We start from the raw sequence: 19,692 nt of genomic DNA on the forward strand, positions 1-19,692 counted from the left end.
CGGCCTGGCCGCTGCCCCCGGCCTTGGTGCCGCCCGGCCCAGCCGCCTCTCGTGCAGCTGCCCCGGCAGAGGCCGGAGCGGACAGCAGCTGCGAGCTGCAACACCAGGGCCGGAGGGAGGGGGGGGTTGCCGCTCTTGCAGGAGAAAGGCCAAATTTTGGGGCATTCTGGCCCTGCCCAACGCTTGCGTTGAGTGCCGTCCTCCCACCATCCTCCTCCTCGCCCCCGCTGCCACAGAGCTCGCGCTCGACCCTTCCCGCAATGAGTAGCACTGGATTTTGGTATCTAAAGTAGCAATTGTGCTCCAATGATGAAAAAAAGCTGCCAGCTACCCCTGACAAAGGAGGGCTGTTGAGTGCCCTGTAACGGCAGGGGGAAAAAATTACCAGATAATGAATTTAAAGCTGTTCACCCGCAAGACAGACATGAGCGTCATGCACCTCCTTTAGCTGAGAGCCTCTGGTTTAATTCACAGTTTGCGATGCCCCAGCAGAACTAAGAGCCTCCATCCTGAGCTAGCCCAAACCTCGACACTTAGAGCCCCTATGTCTTGCAGGATAGCGTGAGGAGGGTGGGGGTCTCCCAGCGCTGTGCTGATAAAACCCTAACCTATCCAATCTGTCCCTAATCCGTGGGATTTCTGTTGTTAATACATCAGGGGTTTAAGTTTACAGGAGAATTTCACCTGGCGTTAGCAATCATTGGCAATGTGTACATTTTCCTAGAGTAGATGCGTGGATGTGCAGTAATCACGAGGAGGTACGCCCGAGAACACGAGCTTTGCCCTCCCAGGCTGTCAGCATGGGTACTGCTGCTTTTCGCGCAGGTTTTCAAACATTTCGAGGCTTACAGATTTTGACTTTGATAACTCTATGTGTGCATGTGTGCGTGCCTGTGTGCGTGTGTCTGTGCAAACACCACAGGCAGGGCTTTAATTCCTTTGAAATACGAAGCTGCCAAAAGCCATCTGGGTAGGTAGGCTCTTTGCCTGATGCCTCCTGTAATCTGAGGGAAACTTTGCTGTTCTCCATCAGTGCCTGAGGGGAAGGTTGTGAGGTGTGATTTCAGGGCATATGTGGATCTGTTCATCCTGAGCAATGCATTTTAAGAGTTGCAGCAAATAGTGTAAAGAAACCTACAGGTATTACATTAGACCAGCTGAACCTAATTTTATTTTTAAGTTTTGTTCAGAAGCATCACATAGCAAGTAAACTTCAAAATCTAAGTTTAGTTACAAACTAGTTGTTTCTTATTTTTTTTTTCCAGTCCCCTTTTGCTTTCTTTTACGACCACATGAAACTTGAGAAGCCATCTAAAGCTAAATCATTTAGTGGAGTTGGGCAATTCCCAAGTGTCCAACAAGAAGGCCTGGTTTAGGCTGCGATGGCCACTGTCATTCCTGGTGATTTGTCAGAAGTAAGAGATACCCAGAAAGTCCCTTCAGGGAAACGTAAGCGTGGTGAAACCAAACCAAGAAAAAACTTTCCTTGCCAACTGTGTGACAAGGCCTTTAACAGTGTTGAGAAATTAAAGGTTCACTCATACTCTCACACAGGAGAGAGGCCCTACAAGTGCACACAACAAGACTGCACCAAGGCCTTTGTTTCTAAGTACAAATTACTAAGGTATTAAACTCTATTTATCTTTCAGATTATATTATCTATTTTATGTTGGCCGTGTTAAGCCGTGTAAAAGTATATATTTGTGTACGCCTTCAGCTGATTGCAGAGAGGATGTGTTAATTAAAGTAGCCATTGGATTGTTTCTAGAATTCTAAATTACCTAAGTTTGCAAGCTAATGTCTTTGATTTTGTTTCTTAATTTGTTTTCTGCTTTTGTTTTCTGTTTGTTTGTTTGTTGTTTTTTTTTTTTTTTTAATGAGCATAGAATTTTCATTTGTATAAGGAATTGTCACGAGAAAAAAGAGTATGGACTGAAAATTTTTTGGCTATGGACTTTTACACGAGTACTTTCATACTTGCCCATATACCCCTGTTACAGTAGCTAAAACCCACCAAAACTAAAGTGTCGATTTAAGAGAAATGGCTCGCGTTTTGCTATATTTAAATTTGTCGAACTGTCTTTGTAGTGTCATGCTTTCAGTTAAAAGGTTCTGTTGCAAAGCAGCCCTTAGTGTAGTATTTAGCTGCCATTAAAAAATGAGCACGTGTGTTTTTTGATCAAAATAATTACTTACAGAATATATCTGTGTTTAAAGGCATATGGCTACTCATTCTCCTGAGAAAACCCACAAGTGTAATTATTGTGAGAAAATGTTTCACCGAAAAGATCACCTAAAGAATCACCTACATACACACAATCCCAACAAAGAGGCCTTTAAGTGTGAAGAATGTGGAAAGAACTACAATACCAAGCTTGGGTTCAAACGTCACCTGGCTTTGCATGCTGCAACAAGCGGTGACCTCACCTGTAAGGTATGTTTGCAGACTTTTGAAAGCACAGGAGTGCTGCTGGAGCACCTAAAAACTCACGCAGGCAAGTCATCGGGTGGAGTGAAGGAGAAAAAACACCAGTGTGAACACTGTGATCGTCGGTTCTACACCCGAAAGGATGTCCGTAGACACATGGTAGTGCACACTGGAAGAAAGGACTTCCTCTGTCAGTACTGTGCACAGAGATTTGGGCGGAAGGATCACCTCACGCGCCACATGAAGAAAAGTCACAACCAAGAACTTTTGAAGGTCAAAACAGAGCCAATGGACCTTTTAGATCCCTTTACCTGCAATGTTTCTGTGCCTATTAAGGATGAGCTGCTTCCAGTGATGTCTTTACCTTCCAGTGAACTGACATCAAAGCCATTTACAAACACTTTGCAATTAAATCTCTACAACACTCAGATTCAGTCCATGCAGAGTTCTGCATCTGCACACCAAATGGTTGCCACATCGTTACCATTGGGAATGCCTTGTCCAATAGATATGGAGTCTGTCCACCCTTCTCACCAGCTATCGTTGAAATATCCGCTCGGTACTACCTCATACGCAATTTCTATGCCTGAAAAAGAACAGCCATTGAAAGGGGAAATCGAAAGTTACTTAATGGAGTTGCAAAGTGGTATGCCTTCTTCATCCCAGGATTCTCAAGCATCTTCATCAAAACTAGGGCTGGATCCACAAGTAGGGCCACTAGATGATGGGTCTGGGGAGGTTTCCCTTTCCAAGGGTTCCGTTCCTATTAGCGAACCTCTAAACACCCCGTCATTGGACTTTTCTCAGCTGTTCAACTTCATACCTGTAAATGGCCCTCCCTATAATCCTTCTGTTTCAGTGGGAAACCTTGGAATGAGTTACACGCAAGAGGAGGCACATTCTTCTATGACTCAACTTCCACCACAAACCCAGGATCCACAAGATCCTAGCAATAGTATAGGTCTTGGGTCTCTGCACTCATTGTCAGCAGCTTTCACGAGCAGTCTAAGCACAACCACCACCCTACCACGATTTCATCAAGCTTTCCAATAGGATGTACAAAGCTGGCTTGTTACTGTCTATTTGTAGAAATGCCTTAGGTGACCATTTTTAACTTAGTGCCTACTATAAGACATTATAAATTCTCTGCTTTTGTACAGTACCAATCTCATGAAGCCAGTAAGAAATTTAAATTAACTTTTTAAAAATGTTTTGAAAGTGTTTATTCTCAGCTGTGTTTACTTTGTTCTTTTTTTTTAAAAAGTCTCATTGTATTGTTTTCATTTTCACTGCCAATTGACACATTTAAAATGTTCAGTAGAAAGTCATCCCAAGCAAACTCTCAACACTCATCCCTTTTTTAAAACTTTTGCAACCATACCAGCTATTCTGTTCTATTGATGTCAGTGGTAGAACTACCAATTTTACCTTTTAATACATTTTAGTATTTGCAAAGAATCCGATTAAAATATGTATCACAAAGGTTCCTGAAGATTTGGGAAAAAAATTCTCCAGTCCCTTTCCAAACAAATCCTCTTCCCAAATGGTGACACATCTGATCTGTTCTATAATGACAAATCTAGATTTTTTAAAATAAATATAGAGTTCAGATTTTTCTGAAAACTTGTGTGTGTATATATAGAAGTCCATATATACACATGTACATATATATAGCATTTTGACTTGTATTGAAGTCATTATAAAAGGTGTTAAGAATTTTGCCATTTTCTGGCGTAAATTTTTGTGGCCTGTTATGGATAACAAAAAAAAAAATTTAGTTTAATTCTCTAAAATCATGGCTGAACAGAATTTCAACAGAGAATCTCTGCTTGCCTAAATGACAAATGTTTCAAGTTGAATTTGGAACGGTGTTGTGCTTTCATGACTCTGGTAGAGGGAAACAGGCGAAATTAATGGCTGATCTTGAAATATGAAAGTGTTGTAATTTAGTAATGCAGAATATTTTGTCACAGTTTTTGTTTTAATTCTTAACTTGCTGTTTTTTCTCTTTAGTAGCATAGAAAGAGTACTGCATAGGAATCTTCCAATAGTGTATTCACATTTGTAGGCATCAGCCTTCTCCCAGCTGCCACCGCCGAAGGGTGGATCAAGTCCAGCCAGAAAGTGTGTATCTATTTTCAGTTCAAAACTAGTGTGCAGTCAGAGAGTGAATGTAAATTTGCAAATACCAGTTTTTGTTTTGTTTTGTTTTGTTTTTTATTGGAATGATCTTTTCAGTTGTGTTACACGGTGTGTTATGTCCTCCTAAGCAACAAGTTAGATGTTAATCACACTTTCTACACCTGGGTACTTGGTTAGGGACTTTTTGCCCATTGCCAAGATTTAAAGACAGGACTCTTAGGAGTGAAGTAAAAGCATATTGCTTACACCACTTTTACCTAATGCAATATATTCTATTCCCCAACCCCTAATAACCAAAAGAGGAAAAAAAAACCCCAACCCTGTGATGCATGAAAGCAAACTAGATTTGCTGTAATTCAACAAGAACGTTCTTTTCCTTGTCATTTTTGTACAAGGAATTAAAAAATAGAAATCACGTACATTAATATCTCTCAAACAATAATGAGGATTCATACAAGGTTTTAAGTGGTTAAACTAAATATACTTCACAGAAACAAAAGTTGCTCCCATTTAAGGAGCTCATGCTCCAGATATTTTATCAGTAGCTCCTACTTTTTTTTTTTAATTCTAGGAGCAATATGCAGGTGTAGTTTTACTATTTTATACATATGTGTATTTAAATTTTATTACTGAAAGATAACATTTTTATAAATGTGTTTGTGTTCCAAAGGCATTAAAATAAGGATGTATTAATAAGGAAAATACCTTTTGAAATTCTGCGAACTACTCCTAGATTTTGGGTTTAGGAGCACGTTATCTCAAAGTGGGCTTTTAGCTCTGCTTCATGACTGCTTCCTCTGGTTTCTGTGAAACAGATTGCTCACTTACTTACATCTTTAGTTGAATGATTTGTTCAATATTGCTTTTTTTCTCATCACCTTTCTAAAGGAAAGAAAACCACACATGAACAGAGCACAAGGTGAATGCAACCAAATGTAACTCTAGTTTAAATCAGCAACCATAACGCATCTAGGAAGAACTCGGGTTTATTCTCAATCCTTTAAATCAATCTGAGATGAAGATAAATGGACTTAATTCCTCCAGTGGGCCATGTCCCGCGTGGAGCCGAGCATCTGCAACTCCCCCGCAGCAGAGGAAAGTTGCAAGTGCTCAGCATCTTGCGGCCGGCCCAGCAGCGTGGCCAGGCAGCGCTGCCCGTCCCGGGCAGCCTCCAGCACACAAATTCCCCATCCATAGCGACAGTTTACCAGTCTCAGTTGCTGTTTAGACTTGATTAAAAAAACAAAACCCAAGAGACACTTTGCCAACACCCGTTTCTTAGCGCGTAGCCAGAATCCTTACTACTTTATTCGTGCCTTAGCTTCCTGAAAAGGGATTGACATTTCACTTTGGAGTTAGACGTACATTACACTTGAGAAATAGGGACCTCAGACAAGATATTGAACCTCATTCAGTCAGGGTTTCAGTGGGTGGCTGCGCCGAGTGTGTTTGCCACTGAACTAGGATGTACGGTAACGTGGAAGCAGACTGACACTGTAAGCAATACTACCACCACCGGAGTGCTTTTGAATATCACTTAGGCAGAGTCGATATTGGCCACGACGAAAACATCAGTTTTTAAACCCTGTTTTCTCGATTTCAAATGGATTCTCGGCGGGAGGGGGGAGGGCTGGCTGATCATGCACCACTCTTTGTGCAACTTCTAAACTTCTAGTAAGGTTTGTTTTTTTTTTTTTTAAATATATATATTTTTGTGTACTTGTTGCTTGTGCTTTATTTAGTAGTAAATTGTGGAATAGAGTGATTTATTGTTAATTTGGCAGTAGCGGTTTTTAAAAACCATATACTGACTGAAACATGAGCCAGAGCTGATTGCTTTATTAAGCTAATAATGAATGTTAAGAGTACATATTTTCAGGATCATTTGCCTAGTGAGCTAAACATGTATTATAGGCCAATATTTTTTAAAATAAAGCTTGGTCAACCTCTATGTTACACATATTACAAGATATAGCACTTTCAAAAAGAAAACCTAAACCTTTTAAGAAAATTTCTTACAGGTTATGCTTTTTATTATAAAACCTTTTATTATAATTTGTTTCAAGTGCCATTAGATTACATATATGTAGGCCTTTGGTATAATGCTTTGTGTACAAAATGGTAGACATTGTAATTTTAAACAGGTACATTTTTACAGTGTTTTCTTATCAATTTGCTATATTGCACAGAACCAGTGTGTCTTTCTTAAGGGTTTTACAATGGTTTTTACTAGGTTTACATGTTTCAAACTACACTGTCTTCTACTGCCATTTTGGATACCAGTCAAAAAAAATTAGGAGTTTGTCCTCACCGATTGCAAACTGTGTCCTCTGGAGTTCTGGATGGTAAACTATGGCAAAAATGTTTAACATGCAGTATTTGATACAGATTTTTTTTTTATCATATCCTATCATCGCTATGCTGCTGTCTGAAGTTAACTTAGGGCCTGATCCTGCATCCGTAATGGTCGAGGGGAGCAGGATTGCATCCTTCGTTATGTCTGTCTCATACACTGGTTTAGCAGCTCATCCTGTATTCTTCTCAGTCTATAGATAAGCCTCTGAAATAAATGTACTTATCTGGTATGTAGTAAACCGTATAGGCTTAGCTGCCCATCCTGCATCCTCCCAGTGTACAGTTAAAACCACAGCCTACTTAGCTTCACGCTCAACGTACAAATAACGCCACAGTAGTTCAAAATGTGCTTGGATAGTCCCAAAGCTTTTCTGCAATAAGGGTGTCTTACTTTTGTTGGAAGGCAGTGTCTTTTGATAACAGTTATCTAGCCCTGGAAGTGACACAGAACTATTGCTAATCATATGTAAACACTTTTCAGTATAAGCTTCAGTGGTACAGTTGAACCAGAGTGAATGTTTATCTCCTCAGAAACACTCCTGCAATATTGTTATATTGGATCATGCTGCTAATGTAACTTGGGATACAACTCCTCTCATGGTGCTACAAACCTCCCTGTCTCATTCAGATGTATTTTTACCCATAGAAAAAAGGACTATACTAGACCTATAGTTGTATGATATATTTTTATACTGTGACTTAATTTGTCATTAATGAACTTTGTGCAACACCACAATGTATTCATAAGCACTTGCAAAAGTAAAATTTTGGACATGCAAATTTAAACGCTGACAAGCCCAGCTCTTGTTCACAAAAATAGGTGACTGCTAGTTAAAATTATATGTGGGCTTTTTATATGGTGTGGAGTGAAGAACATACTATATATTACTAAAAGCCTTTGAATTTAGACAAAAACTGGGAAAAGTATATTGGGGAATGATGACACACCCAAACCTGACTCGGATTGCTGAAATTATATTTTTAGCTAGTGGAAAAAATGTTTGGACTTGTGTGCTAAAATGTTTTAATGATAAAAGTTTTGAGTCAAAAATAGAGAAAAAAAAGAACACAGAAAACCCTGCATTCCAGACTGAATTTGTATATGTTTCTTGCATTTAAAATTTGCTATCCTGTGATACGGGAAATCGAGTTGCTTATCATGTATATGTACTTTAAAATGTATTCACAAACTACTGTTGTATTTGTATAAAATATAGACAAAAAGATTGCATATATATTTTTGTGTATAAGCTCTGTAAAATAGCAATCACATTATGAAGCTGCAGCAGAACTTCATTTTAAACATTCACATCCAAAGAAACAGACTATTTATTGTCCACATACCCTGACTATAAAATATACCTTGCTGCTATTAAACAATAGTGCTGCAGCTTCTTGTGGCCTACAGTGTTATGTTTGCTGTACAAAAATATGTGAACTCCACAAAATATATCAATAAAATTACAGAATGGTTTTAGTTAATGAATAACTTATGCCTGGCATTTCAATAGATAATCTTGATCTGCATGTTTGGGATTACAATAAGTAATTACAGAATACATCCAGTTTTGCTGGGTGTAGTTATTCTGAGTTTGCAACTGTATAACTGCCTTTCTAATCTATGACTGGTAAAATGTCAGTTTTTCAGAAAATCTTAAAGCATAAGTATCTGCGTTTCATGATTTCACCAAGGAACAAATTGGATGATGCTACTGTGTCTGTGACAAGACAGATCTGAACTGAAGGGAGCAATTGAGTTTGCCACCAAATTGCACTTTGAAACGCTGTGAGACACTGGAAGGTGAGTTTGGGGTTTCCGTAGTAGGACCGCTCGTCTGGGAGACGTAGGTGAGTGATTCTGCATCACTTCAGATTAATGCAAGTCATTTACGTAGATTGTTATAGTTTGCAGGATAAACTCTAAGGGTGTGGCGTGTGCTAGACACGATATCTGGGTTGTCTCTCTGAAATATTTCCAGGAGAAACTCCGTTGCGTTGATCCCACAGGCTTCCTGTGACTCTGCCTGTGACACTGCCAAAGAAGTCTGACTCGAATGCTCGGGGGGAAGAGGTGCTGCGCAGCCAGACGAGCAGCCTGCTCACAACTGCAGAAAGTTGCCTCTGTTGGTTACACACCGTTGTTCCCTAGCGTAGACTGCTTGCCAGGAAAGTAAAAGACTAGCATTTCACCTCTCATTGCTTTTCAGAACGTATTTTGTTACCATCCTCAGCATTGTCTGCGTTTTCCTGCTTTTGGGTTCCTCTCTTGTCCAAGTCTTGACTTCTTAGATTTCTTGCTGTAACCCAGTCTGAGAGAAATGATTGTTACAGGGAGTTGCTGGCTTTCGCCTTCTCTGTACACAGACATTTTTCCTTTCTTGTGATCCCTACCCCTTTCCTCTGAGCTGACTTACCGCTTCTGTGTCACAGGTTTCTAACTTGCTTGAGAGGGTTGGCCTTGTTATATTGAGAGTCAAAAGCTCTACAGATGCTCTACGATATGAAATACTCTGAAAATTGCACCCCTCCCCCGAGAGAAAACCACCCCATTGCCTCACTATCACAGCTGGTCTCACCCACTGTTACTGGATTAACATGTCCTCCTTCCAAACGGACACCCTCTAGAAACTCTGTCAGCCTCTGTAATAAGTGGAATAGGGTTGCGTGGATGGTATCTATGTTATATCCAGAGATCTCTTGGTGCAGTCCCTCCAGAGTTTCCTTGTTAAATTCAGAGCCACAGGCACCTTCCCTTCTCTCTCTCCTGTAACCACCCCTTTCCAAAACTCATGTCAGAAAGTATAGAAAACTGGTCCTTCAGTATTCTCTGTATCTGGTGTTGCTGTCCTCCAGAAGCAGAAGAGAAAGACTATTCAGGTTTCTCCCTTCACTCTCCTCCTTTTCCTTCCCATGTATAAGCATGCCCTAGGATAAAGAATGGGTTTTTTGACAGAGAAATCCAAAACTGTGATGCAGAGCTGCTGCTGAACTGAGCAAGAACTGAGCAGCTACATGCTGTTGGCTTCCCTGCTTTGCAAATCAAAACATTGTATTAAATCAGATAGAAATTAAGTTTTCCAAAGTGGCAGTTGCTGTAGTTGGCACAGCAAAGGTTTGCCATCACTAACAGGCAGCAAGCAGGACAGCAAGATAAGCTCTATTACAAAATTTAGTCTGTGCTTAAAAGTTTGAGAAGTGTATTAGAAGATTAACTGCTGCTTATCATTATTAGCTAGGGCTGTTAGCAAATAAACAACAATGGGTATTTCTGTGTTTTGAACAACAGTGGAGATAGTGGTGTTGGAAACGACAGACCCCAGCAGCAGCGTGAAGTTTCAAGTTCCTGCTCACATGCTATATCCCAGGTAATGCAGTATAAACTTTCTCTACTCCTAATAAAGGTGTAACATCTTGCCCAGTATTTTTATTTTTACATAATTATATTTATTTGTTGTAATGGTCTGTGCGTCTTCAAGAAATGAATGATTTCAGAGAAATAAGTGTTTGAAAAAATACAATTAACAGTTGTGTCCTTCAATGTCATCGTCGTCCCACAACCTTGTCTCCTTCGGGGAGGTTTGTGTCACAAAATCACCAGCTAAAAAGCTAGTTTGCCTTAGAGGAGACTGAAGAGACATCAGCTATCAGCTGAGCACTCTGAAAACGGGACTATAATAATGCATGCTATGGCTGGTTTGGAAATCATTTGAATTGATCCTTGATAGTTTGCCCATGGCACTGATTTCCACTGCTGCGCTGAACTGCAGTGTGCAAAGAATCGTTTAGTGTCACTTTCATATAATTTGGTCAGATCTCTGCTTGACATGTGTAAAATAACACAGAGTACCTGAATAGTCACAGTTTCTGAAAATCGGTACATTGCTTAAACTTTCGTATATGTGTATATATATACGTGTGTGTGTGTGCGCGTACGTGTAGATGTGTATGTGTCTGTATGCATGGGAGGGGAGCAATCAAACCTGGAAAAGTTGAGAAATTAGTTTTATTTTGTTTTGGTTTACTTCTAAAAGTTTAAGTCTAAAGTTCTTGTGTTTTACAAGTCGAAAATGAATCATGCAGTTTGTAAAGCTATCTCCTAGTTAACACAGCGTGTGGTTTCCCAGGCAAGTTGGAAGAGTTTCTTCCAAATACTTGATTAATCTATGAGAGACAGCAATTTATCTATGGGGTGCACAGACTCCCGTGAGGAAGGTGTTTGTCAGCTAGCCTTGTGTAGTGTTAGATACAATTTCAGCAGAAAAGTTCTGTAGGCTGTGCCTTTGAAATTAAGCTCACCTCTGGCTTATTGCCTTTGTGTTAAATTGTTACACACATTGTCATGGATAAATCCTTAAGTTCCCTCACAAATTACTTACTTACATTGAAAATGAAAATAAAATATAGGCTCTGTATGGTTAAGGGGCACGCCATAAATGAGCAACATCCGAGCTCTAACATAGGAATATCAAATATCAAACATTAATGACAAATAAATCTAGACAAAACTCCCAAACTCACTGAAGTCTGTCCTCACCTAAAAATTGTCTCCTCTTATTTTGTCAGTGTCTGGCTCCTTATGCCAATAAAGTATTATGGGATTGCCCCATAGTTTATGTGCTCTGTTCAGGCTAGGCATATTTTTCTTCAGCAGTATTTTTACAAGAAGCTTCTGCTTATTCACTGATGCAAACCTTGTAACAACGTACTTGAACTGTACAACCCATTTTAATCAGGCAGGTTTAATACTCTCACTTAGGGCAACCTCTGATAATTTGCTATGGCCCACCAGAGCGCCCAGGCCATCATTTCAGAGCCACTGAATTTATCTGATCCTCTTGCCTCTTCACAACTTTCTGAAGGTGTGGTGTTTGCAGGGAGCCCTCACGTTTGCGATGGCAGTGTATTTAATACAGTGTCACGGGGCTGGGCATTGTCTGTGTTAGTGGAATTGTGCGAGCAGCTGGGGGAGACTGACCCTTTTATACTTCAGTCCTAGGCATCAGCATTAAATCTGCTGTACCTGGGAAAGCAGCTTTCACCAAGCAGTAGAATAGCACTAACGTTACCCCCTGGGCCCTTTGCTGTGGGCGATTCATTTTTCTCATTAAAGCATTGGGACTGTTTTCTAGTCCTTAAGCTACAAGTCTCAAATTCCACCGTTACTTTTTGTCATCTCCCTGTGACCCAGCAAAGTCAGCTTTGCTCCAGGGGCAAGACTGCAAAACCAATCTTGGACAGTTTGGCTGAAAATACTGCATGAGGTGCCTGCCGTATGACAGCAGTAAACCTGCCAGGGTAGGTACCCAACTTTGCATGGCCAGGAAGTACTGCAATGGGTCAGAGCCTGTATTTCACACTTTATCATTTTTATCCCTACGTTTAGATTCTCTTAGCTTGTTTCAAGGTGCTCTTTTGCAGCTGTGATGTTAATCCACAGCAGCAGGTCCCAGATTGTTATCCCCGGTCCACTAGTGGTCAGTAAGGCCCTGGTAAATGAGCTGTGAAACCTCACCTGCCATGCTAGTGCCTCCAGTTAAAACCTCAGTGTGTTCAGGTAAGGAGAGCCTTTGCTTCATGCTCTTGAACACCCATAGTAACCTTACTGGGAAGGAAAAAAGCATCAAGCAGCTGTTTGGCAACGTGTGTTTGAAGCTTGATCTTATTATTTATAAATTAACCTTTTTCTGGCTTGTGGTAAAAAGATGGTTATTCAGTGGCCTATCTTCAGAGCAAGCCTGTGTGTGGACTGGCTTCAAATAATGATACTGCTTACACCTGTGTGATTGATCATATCAGAACTGCTTTCAGGCAACTCTGAATATCATTTGAGGTCTCTGAGGTGTGACTGGAAGCAGCATTTGGACCGTGAAACACTATATGCATCAAGAAGAATATAGGTTCATCACCAAATTCTAAACTGAGATCACAGGGACTGAACAGTGAATGGAGAAAAAAGAAAACTGATTTAAAACTGGGAAGAAAACCTCTCAGAAATCACTAAGGCACAGGCTAAGGAACTGTGTTATTTTGAGAGTAGGACTGTAATTTTAAGTACTTAAGAGATAAATTTGGCTCCTTTAGCAAGATTATAAAGTAATTTAGTAGAAACACAGTGCTACCTCTATAATGTAAAGCAGTTCTTAGAAGCCACTGAAGAGCCAAGCCTTCAAGGGTTTGTTATATGGTACACCAAACAGATACACAAAGAAATAAAGTAATGATTGTGGAGAAGAATATAACTATACAATCTTAAACTCACTGAAATCAGTTCCAATCCCCAGTTCTGTCCTTCTTCTGGTTTAGTCAAAACTTTGGCTGTTAAGAACCACAACAGTGATGTACCTTGATCAGAATCAAACTCTGGGATTTGGTATGTGTCCTCTGTTGTGCCGGGCTGCATCCACATCAGTCCTTTAAGGCCCTCGGTATTGGGGCTGACTACTTCTGTCCAGCAACTCAAAGAGCAGCAGTAGTAACTAACAGTAATGGCAAACAAAGAGTTTCTATATTCTCGATATACAAGTGAAATATAAACGGGTGAACCAAGCGAGACTGATTCTGTATTTCTTCTCAGCTGGAAGCACAGATTAGGTTGGGCAGCTGTTGCAGCATCGGATGCACAGGCATGTTTTACTTGTAGAAATATGACACATGAGCCTGGAACAAAACCATTGCTGCTGCAGGTTCTGGTAGCTGTGACATGTTGCGTAGCTGTGACATGTTGCAGCCCTTGGCACACAGACTGTGTGTTTCTCTCTTGTCACTTGTAAATGTTCCTGTTGCATGCTTTGCTGATGACTTCTGGTTCATGCAGCTTCCTTCTTCCTTGTGGAAAAGCAGTGAAATGGGAACAGCGTGGTTGGAGGCTGCCATGGGTGCAATGCTGCGGGTTCCCCTGGGGAAGGGTGGCCGGGAGGGAAGGGGCAGCTCTGCTCCCCTCTGAAAATGGCTCCCCAGGCCACGCGGCAGCCCTCTCCTCCGGCCTGTGGTAATGCTGGAGCTAAACGGGGCTGTGAAGTGTGGCGAGGATGTCCTACAGCGGTTGTTCTCGTGGGAAGTCACTGGGCCGTGTCATCAACTGGATTACAGGAAAATAACGTTTATTAAGAATAAAAGCCTGCTTGCTTTTAAATCTGCTTTAATTGTGTTGACATTGAAAGACACTGGATGTCCCCCTGCTCCGGTCCTCAGCAGTCAGCTTAAGACAAGACAGTAAGTTACATTAAGTCTGTTTAGATCCCAAAATATGCCCCTCTTCCTGCTCAAAAATTCAGTGTATTCCCCAAGAACAATACAACATCCTTGCCATGACAAGGACAAAACAGAAAGGTTTCTAGCAGAAAAGGGTAACAGGAAAATTACTAAGAAAGGAATAAATGCAAGGAGTGGGGAGGGGGCATAGAGTTTGAAAAAAGTAGTATGGAAGGTCTGCTATATCCTTCCGGATGAGACTTCAACCAGAGGAATTTGGGAGCAGCCCTAATCCTAACCCTCTGTTTTATGAACATAGATTTTACTGCTGTGTTCTGCAGTATTCAAAATCTCCATATATGCTCCTATAGCTGTCAGCTTGACAGGCACTGTCTTAGGCCCTTCATCCACACGTCCTTCTACCCACTCCTCTCCCTCAACCAACTTTCCCTTTTAACCTTCTCTGTCACCTTAGCCTGGTGAAAATGGGTTGTAACAAGTGCACTTCTCCCATGAGAAGGCTACAGTTCTTGGAGAATTCATATCAGAGATTGTCTCTCTGCTGCTTTTATATACTATAAGACACAGAAGTCCATGCAAGAATTAAAGCACTCAGAAAATAGGCACAAAAAATCCTTTCTCTCTCCAGTGTAGATTCATATGCTTACTGCAGCTATTCCGCCTGCCTTCCTGAAAACTTGCCTGCCTAGAAAACATTCTCTGCAAAGATCGGAAGTGAAGACTTTTTCATAGAAGCATAAAATCACACTGCTGCTCAGAAAAGGAATGTAAAATACCTGTTGTCTCCATGGCTTACTTCACTGCGTATTTAAAACTACACTAAAGGTCCTTTGGCCTTCCCCCCACCCCAAAGCCCCCTAGGAGGGGGCAGCAGCAGGGTATCACCCGGCTGGCTGGTGCTTTACAACAGAAAGCTCGCAGGGTGTGATAGCACCAGAGGAGTCCAGGGGCCTCTTGTGCTATTAGAGTCCTTTCTAGGAGGGGCAAGGAAAGAGGAGCCTTGTGTTGTCAGGCAGTCCCATCTGCAGGGACTGTCCCACCCAGGGCCATTGAGAGGCCCTCTGGCATCCCTAACTCTTTGCGCTCTCACTTGTTAACGACTCCTATAATGTATATTAGCACCTATTTATCTAGTTCTTCCCCAGCCTATCTGTTTCAAACTGGCAGGTAATAACCCAAATTCCCCATTCTCATTCATTTCTGGTTCGAGTTTGCTTCCCTGTGAATTGCGATGACAAATTTCTCCTGATAGTCCTAAGTCTCAGTATGGGGAAGATCTCCATCGCTGATTCGCTACAGAGTGATGCCTTTAAAACCCCCTGGCTGAGCTGATGTAGAGTTAGAGCAGACATCAGAAGATGTCTTTGGGACATCAGGTTTGCCTGTTGAGGTGAACAGCCAATCCCTTCTCAAGGTGGAGAACACTCCAGTTCTGCTTGCACATGTTCTGAGCACCCCTGAAACCTCCCTCAGCGCATCTGTGCTGCATCTTACTCATCCAGAGAAGCAAAACAAAAGGAATAGAAAACACGAGGAAAACTCTCAAGGAACTGCCTGCGGAGCCAGGTAAACTCTGGAGAAACAGCCACCGCCAATCGTTGAAGTCCTGTGGCAGGATCTGTATTGGCAAATTGACATCCAGAGGAAGGTTCTGAAGGGTGAGGAGGTGGGAAATGGAGCCCAAACTTTACAAGATATTTGTCAACATGTACAGAAAGATACTTACTGGAATATTCAAAAGCACTTAGCTGCATAGGTCCCATAAGGGTGCACTGATGGAAGGGCAGTACAGCAGGTACCAAACACTAAGGCAGTTAGCATGAGCACCATGAATATGTGAAAGCAGGGTCAAAAGAGCAAAAGGCCCTCTGAAAAAAACCATCAGGACCACCAAGGCCAAATTACATTTGTTTGATTTCTGCCAGAACAGCTCCATAAATTTAGCAGTAAGTTTACTAAGGAGGATCTAGAAATAAAATAGACACCTGTAGTAACGGTGTGGGGTGTGATGGGAAGACAACCAAATCTTTATGTATAATTCTATTTACTATATCCAATGGATCATTTGTCTTTATGCTGCTATTAAGCTTGCTGTCCTGCATGGGCAGAGTTGAGCAGCCAAACCAGTCCTCTTGCCCCTGTCATGTTTAAGTGGTAGGTCTCTACGAACACACTTTTATATTCAGTTATGCCTGCCATGGGCTCATTAAATGCTAGCACTCACCATTTCAGCTGCTCCCTCTGACAATGACTTTGAGCTGTTTAATGCATCTGATGATGATCATTCTTGCTGGGAGCCATGGTGGAATGCATTCACCAATCACTGCTTTATTTACTGCTGGGGGCATTTTACTAGAGGCATTCAATGGGCAGAACATCTTTCTTTTCTCTTGAGATTAGAAATTATGTGAAATACATGGGAGTTAGTTAATATTTTTTTAGCTTAAAATCCATTTGCCTTAACTTTCTAGAGATTTACTTCAGGGTTGGAGAAGAATGCTTCCAGGTGAGCCTGATTGGGTTCAGCTAGTTGTGACAGATGCAGTTCATTTGGAGGCAGGAGGGAGAATGGTGAAGAGAGGATAAAAGGCTTTGGAAGCCACTATAGAGTCCTTTCTGTCAGGGAAACTTTCCAGTCTTCTGTCTTAGTAACTGCCTGTTGTTTTCTCCATCTTATTATGCCATCACCCATTCCTCTTAACTCTTTTCTTCCTTTGGAGTTTTCCCCATCTGTGGATTTGCGACCCTGCAGCAGCCCCTTAGTTATCCCTGGCAAAGACAGCAAAAACTTCTTGGGGGGAACTCCTTCAGCCAGGACTCGCCGTTTGCCTCCACGCCTGGCCTGGTGCTCCATTGATTGGGATCAGCTCTGCCTCCTGCAGCCCCTGGGCTCTGGGGGCTTCGGTTCTGTCTACAAAGCCACCTACCACGGTGCAACTGTGGCTGTGAAGCAGGTGAAGAAGAGCAGCAAAAACCGGCTGGCATCACGACAGAGTTTTTGGGCTGAGCTGAACGTAGCCCGGCTACAGCACGATAGTGTGGTACGCGTGGTGGCTGCCAGCACGTGTGCCCCGGCCAGCCAGAACAGCCTGGGCACCATCATTATGGAGTATGTGGGCAACATCACCCTGCACCATGTAATTTATGGCACTGGGGATGCGTGGAGACAGGGTGAGGATGATGAAGGAGGATGTGGAAGGAAGGCCCTGAGCATGGAAGAGACTGTGTGCTATTCTTGCGACATTATGACTGGCTTAGCCTTTCTTCACTCGCAGGGCATTGTGCACTTGGACCTGAAGCCTGCAAACATCTTCATCACTGAGCAGGGAGCGTGCAAGATTGGAGACTTTGGGTGCTCCCAGAAACTGGAGGAGGGCTTGTCCCAGAGTCCCCATGTTTGCCAGCACGGGGGCACGTACACACACCGTGCCCCCGAGCTCCTCAAGGGGGAGAGGGTCACTGCCAAAGCAGACATCTACTCGTTTGCTATCACCCTCTGGCAAATGGTCATGCGAGAGCAGCCCTACCTGGGTGAGCGGCAGTACGTGCTCTATGCTGTGGTAGCCTATAACTTACGCCCTTCGCTGGCTGCTGCCGTTTTCCACGAGTCACCGGTGGGCCAGAGACTCCAGGGCATTATTAGCTGCTGCTGGCAGTCTAACGTAGAGGAGCGCCTGAGCGCAGCCCAGCTGCTTCCCAGCCTCAGGGCCCTCAAGGGGAGCCTCTAGGAAAACTCCGGACACTTAGTGTTTCTTTTATTGCTGACTTTTCTTTCCCTCCACCTTTCTTCTGAACATAATGAATTTAGCCCCTGTGTGATCTAAAGGCTTTGTCACTGTTTTTTATATTAAAAAAAGAAACTGCTTTGTTATAAGAAGATTATAAATAAAGAATTTAACAAAACTGTGGGGTTTTACCGTGGGAGGGGGTAGAGGCAAGGATCAAGACCTTAGCAAATACGACTTCTTCTGGTTGATCTGTTGTGTGCTGCCTTGCTCAGGGAGAAAGTGGGGAATGTGATGTGCAGAAAAATAGTTGTTTTCAAATAAGTGAAGTACAAAAAAGGGCTGCTTTTGGACGGGTCTTTGTACATAATACCTTTTGGTATTTCCAAAATGTCAGATATGAGTAGTTCTTTACACTAGCTAGGTTTGTGCGTTGGAGCTTTTCCTCTTCATTTACCAAGGAATGAGTATGCATCACAAATCAATGAATGCAGAAAAATAAATACAAAGTGTCAGTGGGGTTTTTTTCTTGTTCTTAGATGTACCTAATTTCAGTAAGTATGCTGTTTCTGAAATGGAAAATGTGAACCACTCAATCTCCCCATTGAAATAAGGAATCTTTTTGCCGGTCTAAGGCTATTAAGAGTAAGAAGATACATTAACAACCTGTGCTTTTATAAGACCTCCATGCTACTGGATGCGTTAGTTGCAACTTGCTAGTTAGTGTCTTGTAAACTTCAGAGTTTACAAGAGCATCTTGTGTGGAATAGAAAGTTCCCAGACGTTGGAGGTACAGGGAGAGTTAAAAAAAAGTAATTGGGAAAACAGGAAGGGAAATGTATAGATACAAAAAAAAAAAAACAAAACCCAACCAAAAACAACAACCCATAAATCAGGGTAAGGGGGGATTACTCAGCCTTTGTAATGCATGGGTCAGTGTTAGACAAGATGCTGGAAATGCTGAAAAGGAAGATTGCTTAAAGCAGTAATAATGATACTCTGCCGGTGCTCAAAGCATACACTATTGAACTATCCTCTGTGCTGCTTATGTCTTATCTACTATCTTTCCTAATCTGGTTGTAACATGTCTGGGAAAGGAAGTGCTGCAGGTGATGCTGAAGACAGAGAGCTCTGATCCCTGATTTATCAGAACCGATAATTATAGATCTGTCGAGATCTCAACCCTTATCTGGAACTACGAAGATCCGACTGCTGTAGTTGATACTGTCATTCTGCTCAAAGACTCCGCTTCTTTTTAAGACAGGAGAAAGAGTGATGTTTCAGTCAAATTGTTTTTCTTCTTTCCCCTTCCTCCCCCTTGCTTCCATTCTGGAAAAAAATCCCAAAGGAATTGAGCCAGTTTCCTGATTTCTGACACACATCTGTTCTTAGCCCCGTGAAATCCTGGAAATGAGCAACTATGTGAATTTGAGATGATTCTGTAGGTCTTTATGGTATTTGGGTTGGTCACTGAAATTAATGGTTTATAAAGCATATCTAAGCTTAACTATTTCTTGCTCTTCTGTCCCCCTTAAGTGGAACTGTAAAAAGCCGCCTGGAATCAAAAAAACAAAGGTAAATTCCATAATAGATTTCCTGTGTTTTCCCTGTCAAAGTAATTATGCTATAGAACCAGAACTTATGTTTTTTCATGTTGCATAACTCCTTTTAATAAACAAGAAATACCTTACAAAAGTTATCATAATAAGCCAGTTACCTTCTAAAATGATTAGCTGAGGGCATGTAAGATAAAATGTCGGATAAAGCCATTGGCATGCCTCACCTTAACATCAAGCCTTACATAAACATATTTCTCCAATCTTCAAAAGA

The 19,692-nt window shown here is 41.7% G+C and overlaps 2 protein-coding genes across 2 annotated transcripts; both read left to right on the forward strand.

The window, feature by feature from the left end:
* The first annotated feature begins 1,262 nt into the window (after positions 1–1,262).
* Positions 1,263–4,185, forward strand: PLAG1 (pleiomorphic adenoma gene 1). Its single transcript, XM_009584186.1, has 2 exons — positions 1,263–1,624; positions 2,218–4,185. The coding sequence occupies exons 1-2, from the start codon at positions 1,383–1,385 to the stop codon at positions 3,479–3,481; spliced, it is 1,506 nt and encodes a 501-aa protein (XP_009582481.1). The 5' UTR covers positions 1,263–1,382; the 3' UTR covers positions 3,482–4,185.
* Positions 4,186–16,815: 12,630 nt separating this feature from the next.
* Positions 16,816–17,865, forward strand: MOS (v-mos Moloney murine sarcoma viral oncogene homolog). The gene has a single exon (XM_009584187.1). It carries the CDS (start codon positions 16,816–16,818, stop codon positions 17,863–17,865), a length of 1,050 nt encoding a protein of 349 aa, XP_009582482.1.
* The last annotated feature ends 1,827 nt before the right edge of the window (positions 17,866–19,692 follow it).

This window comes from Fulmarus glacialis, unplaced genomic scaffold (assembly GCF_000690835.1).
Source record: "Fulmarus glacialis isolate BGI_N327 unplaced genomic scaffold, ASM69083v1 scaffold17768, whole genome shotgun sequence".
NCBI lineage: Eukaryota > Metazoa > Chordata > Aves > Procellariiformes > Procellariidae > Fulmarus > Fulmarus glacialis.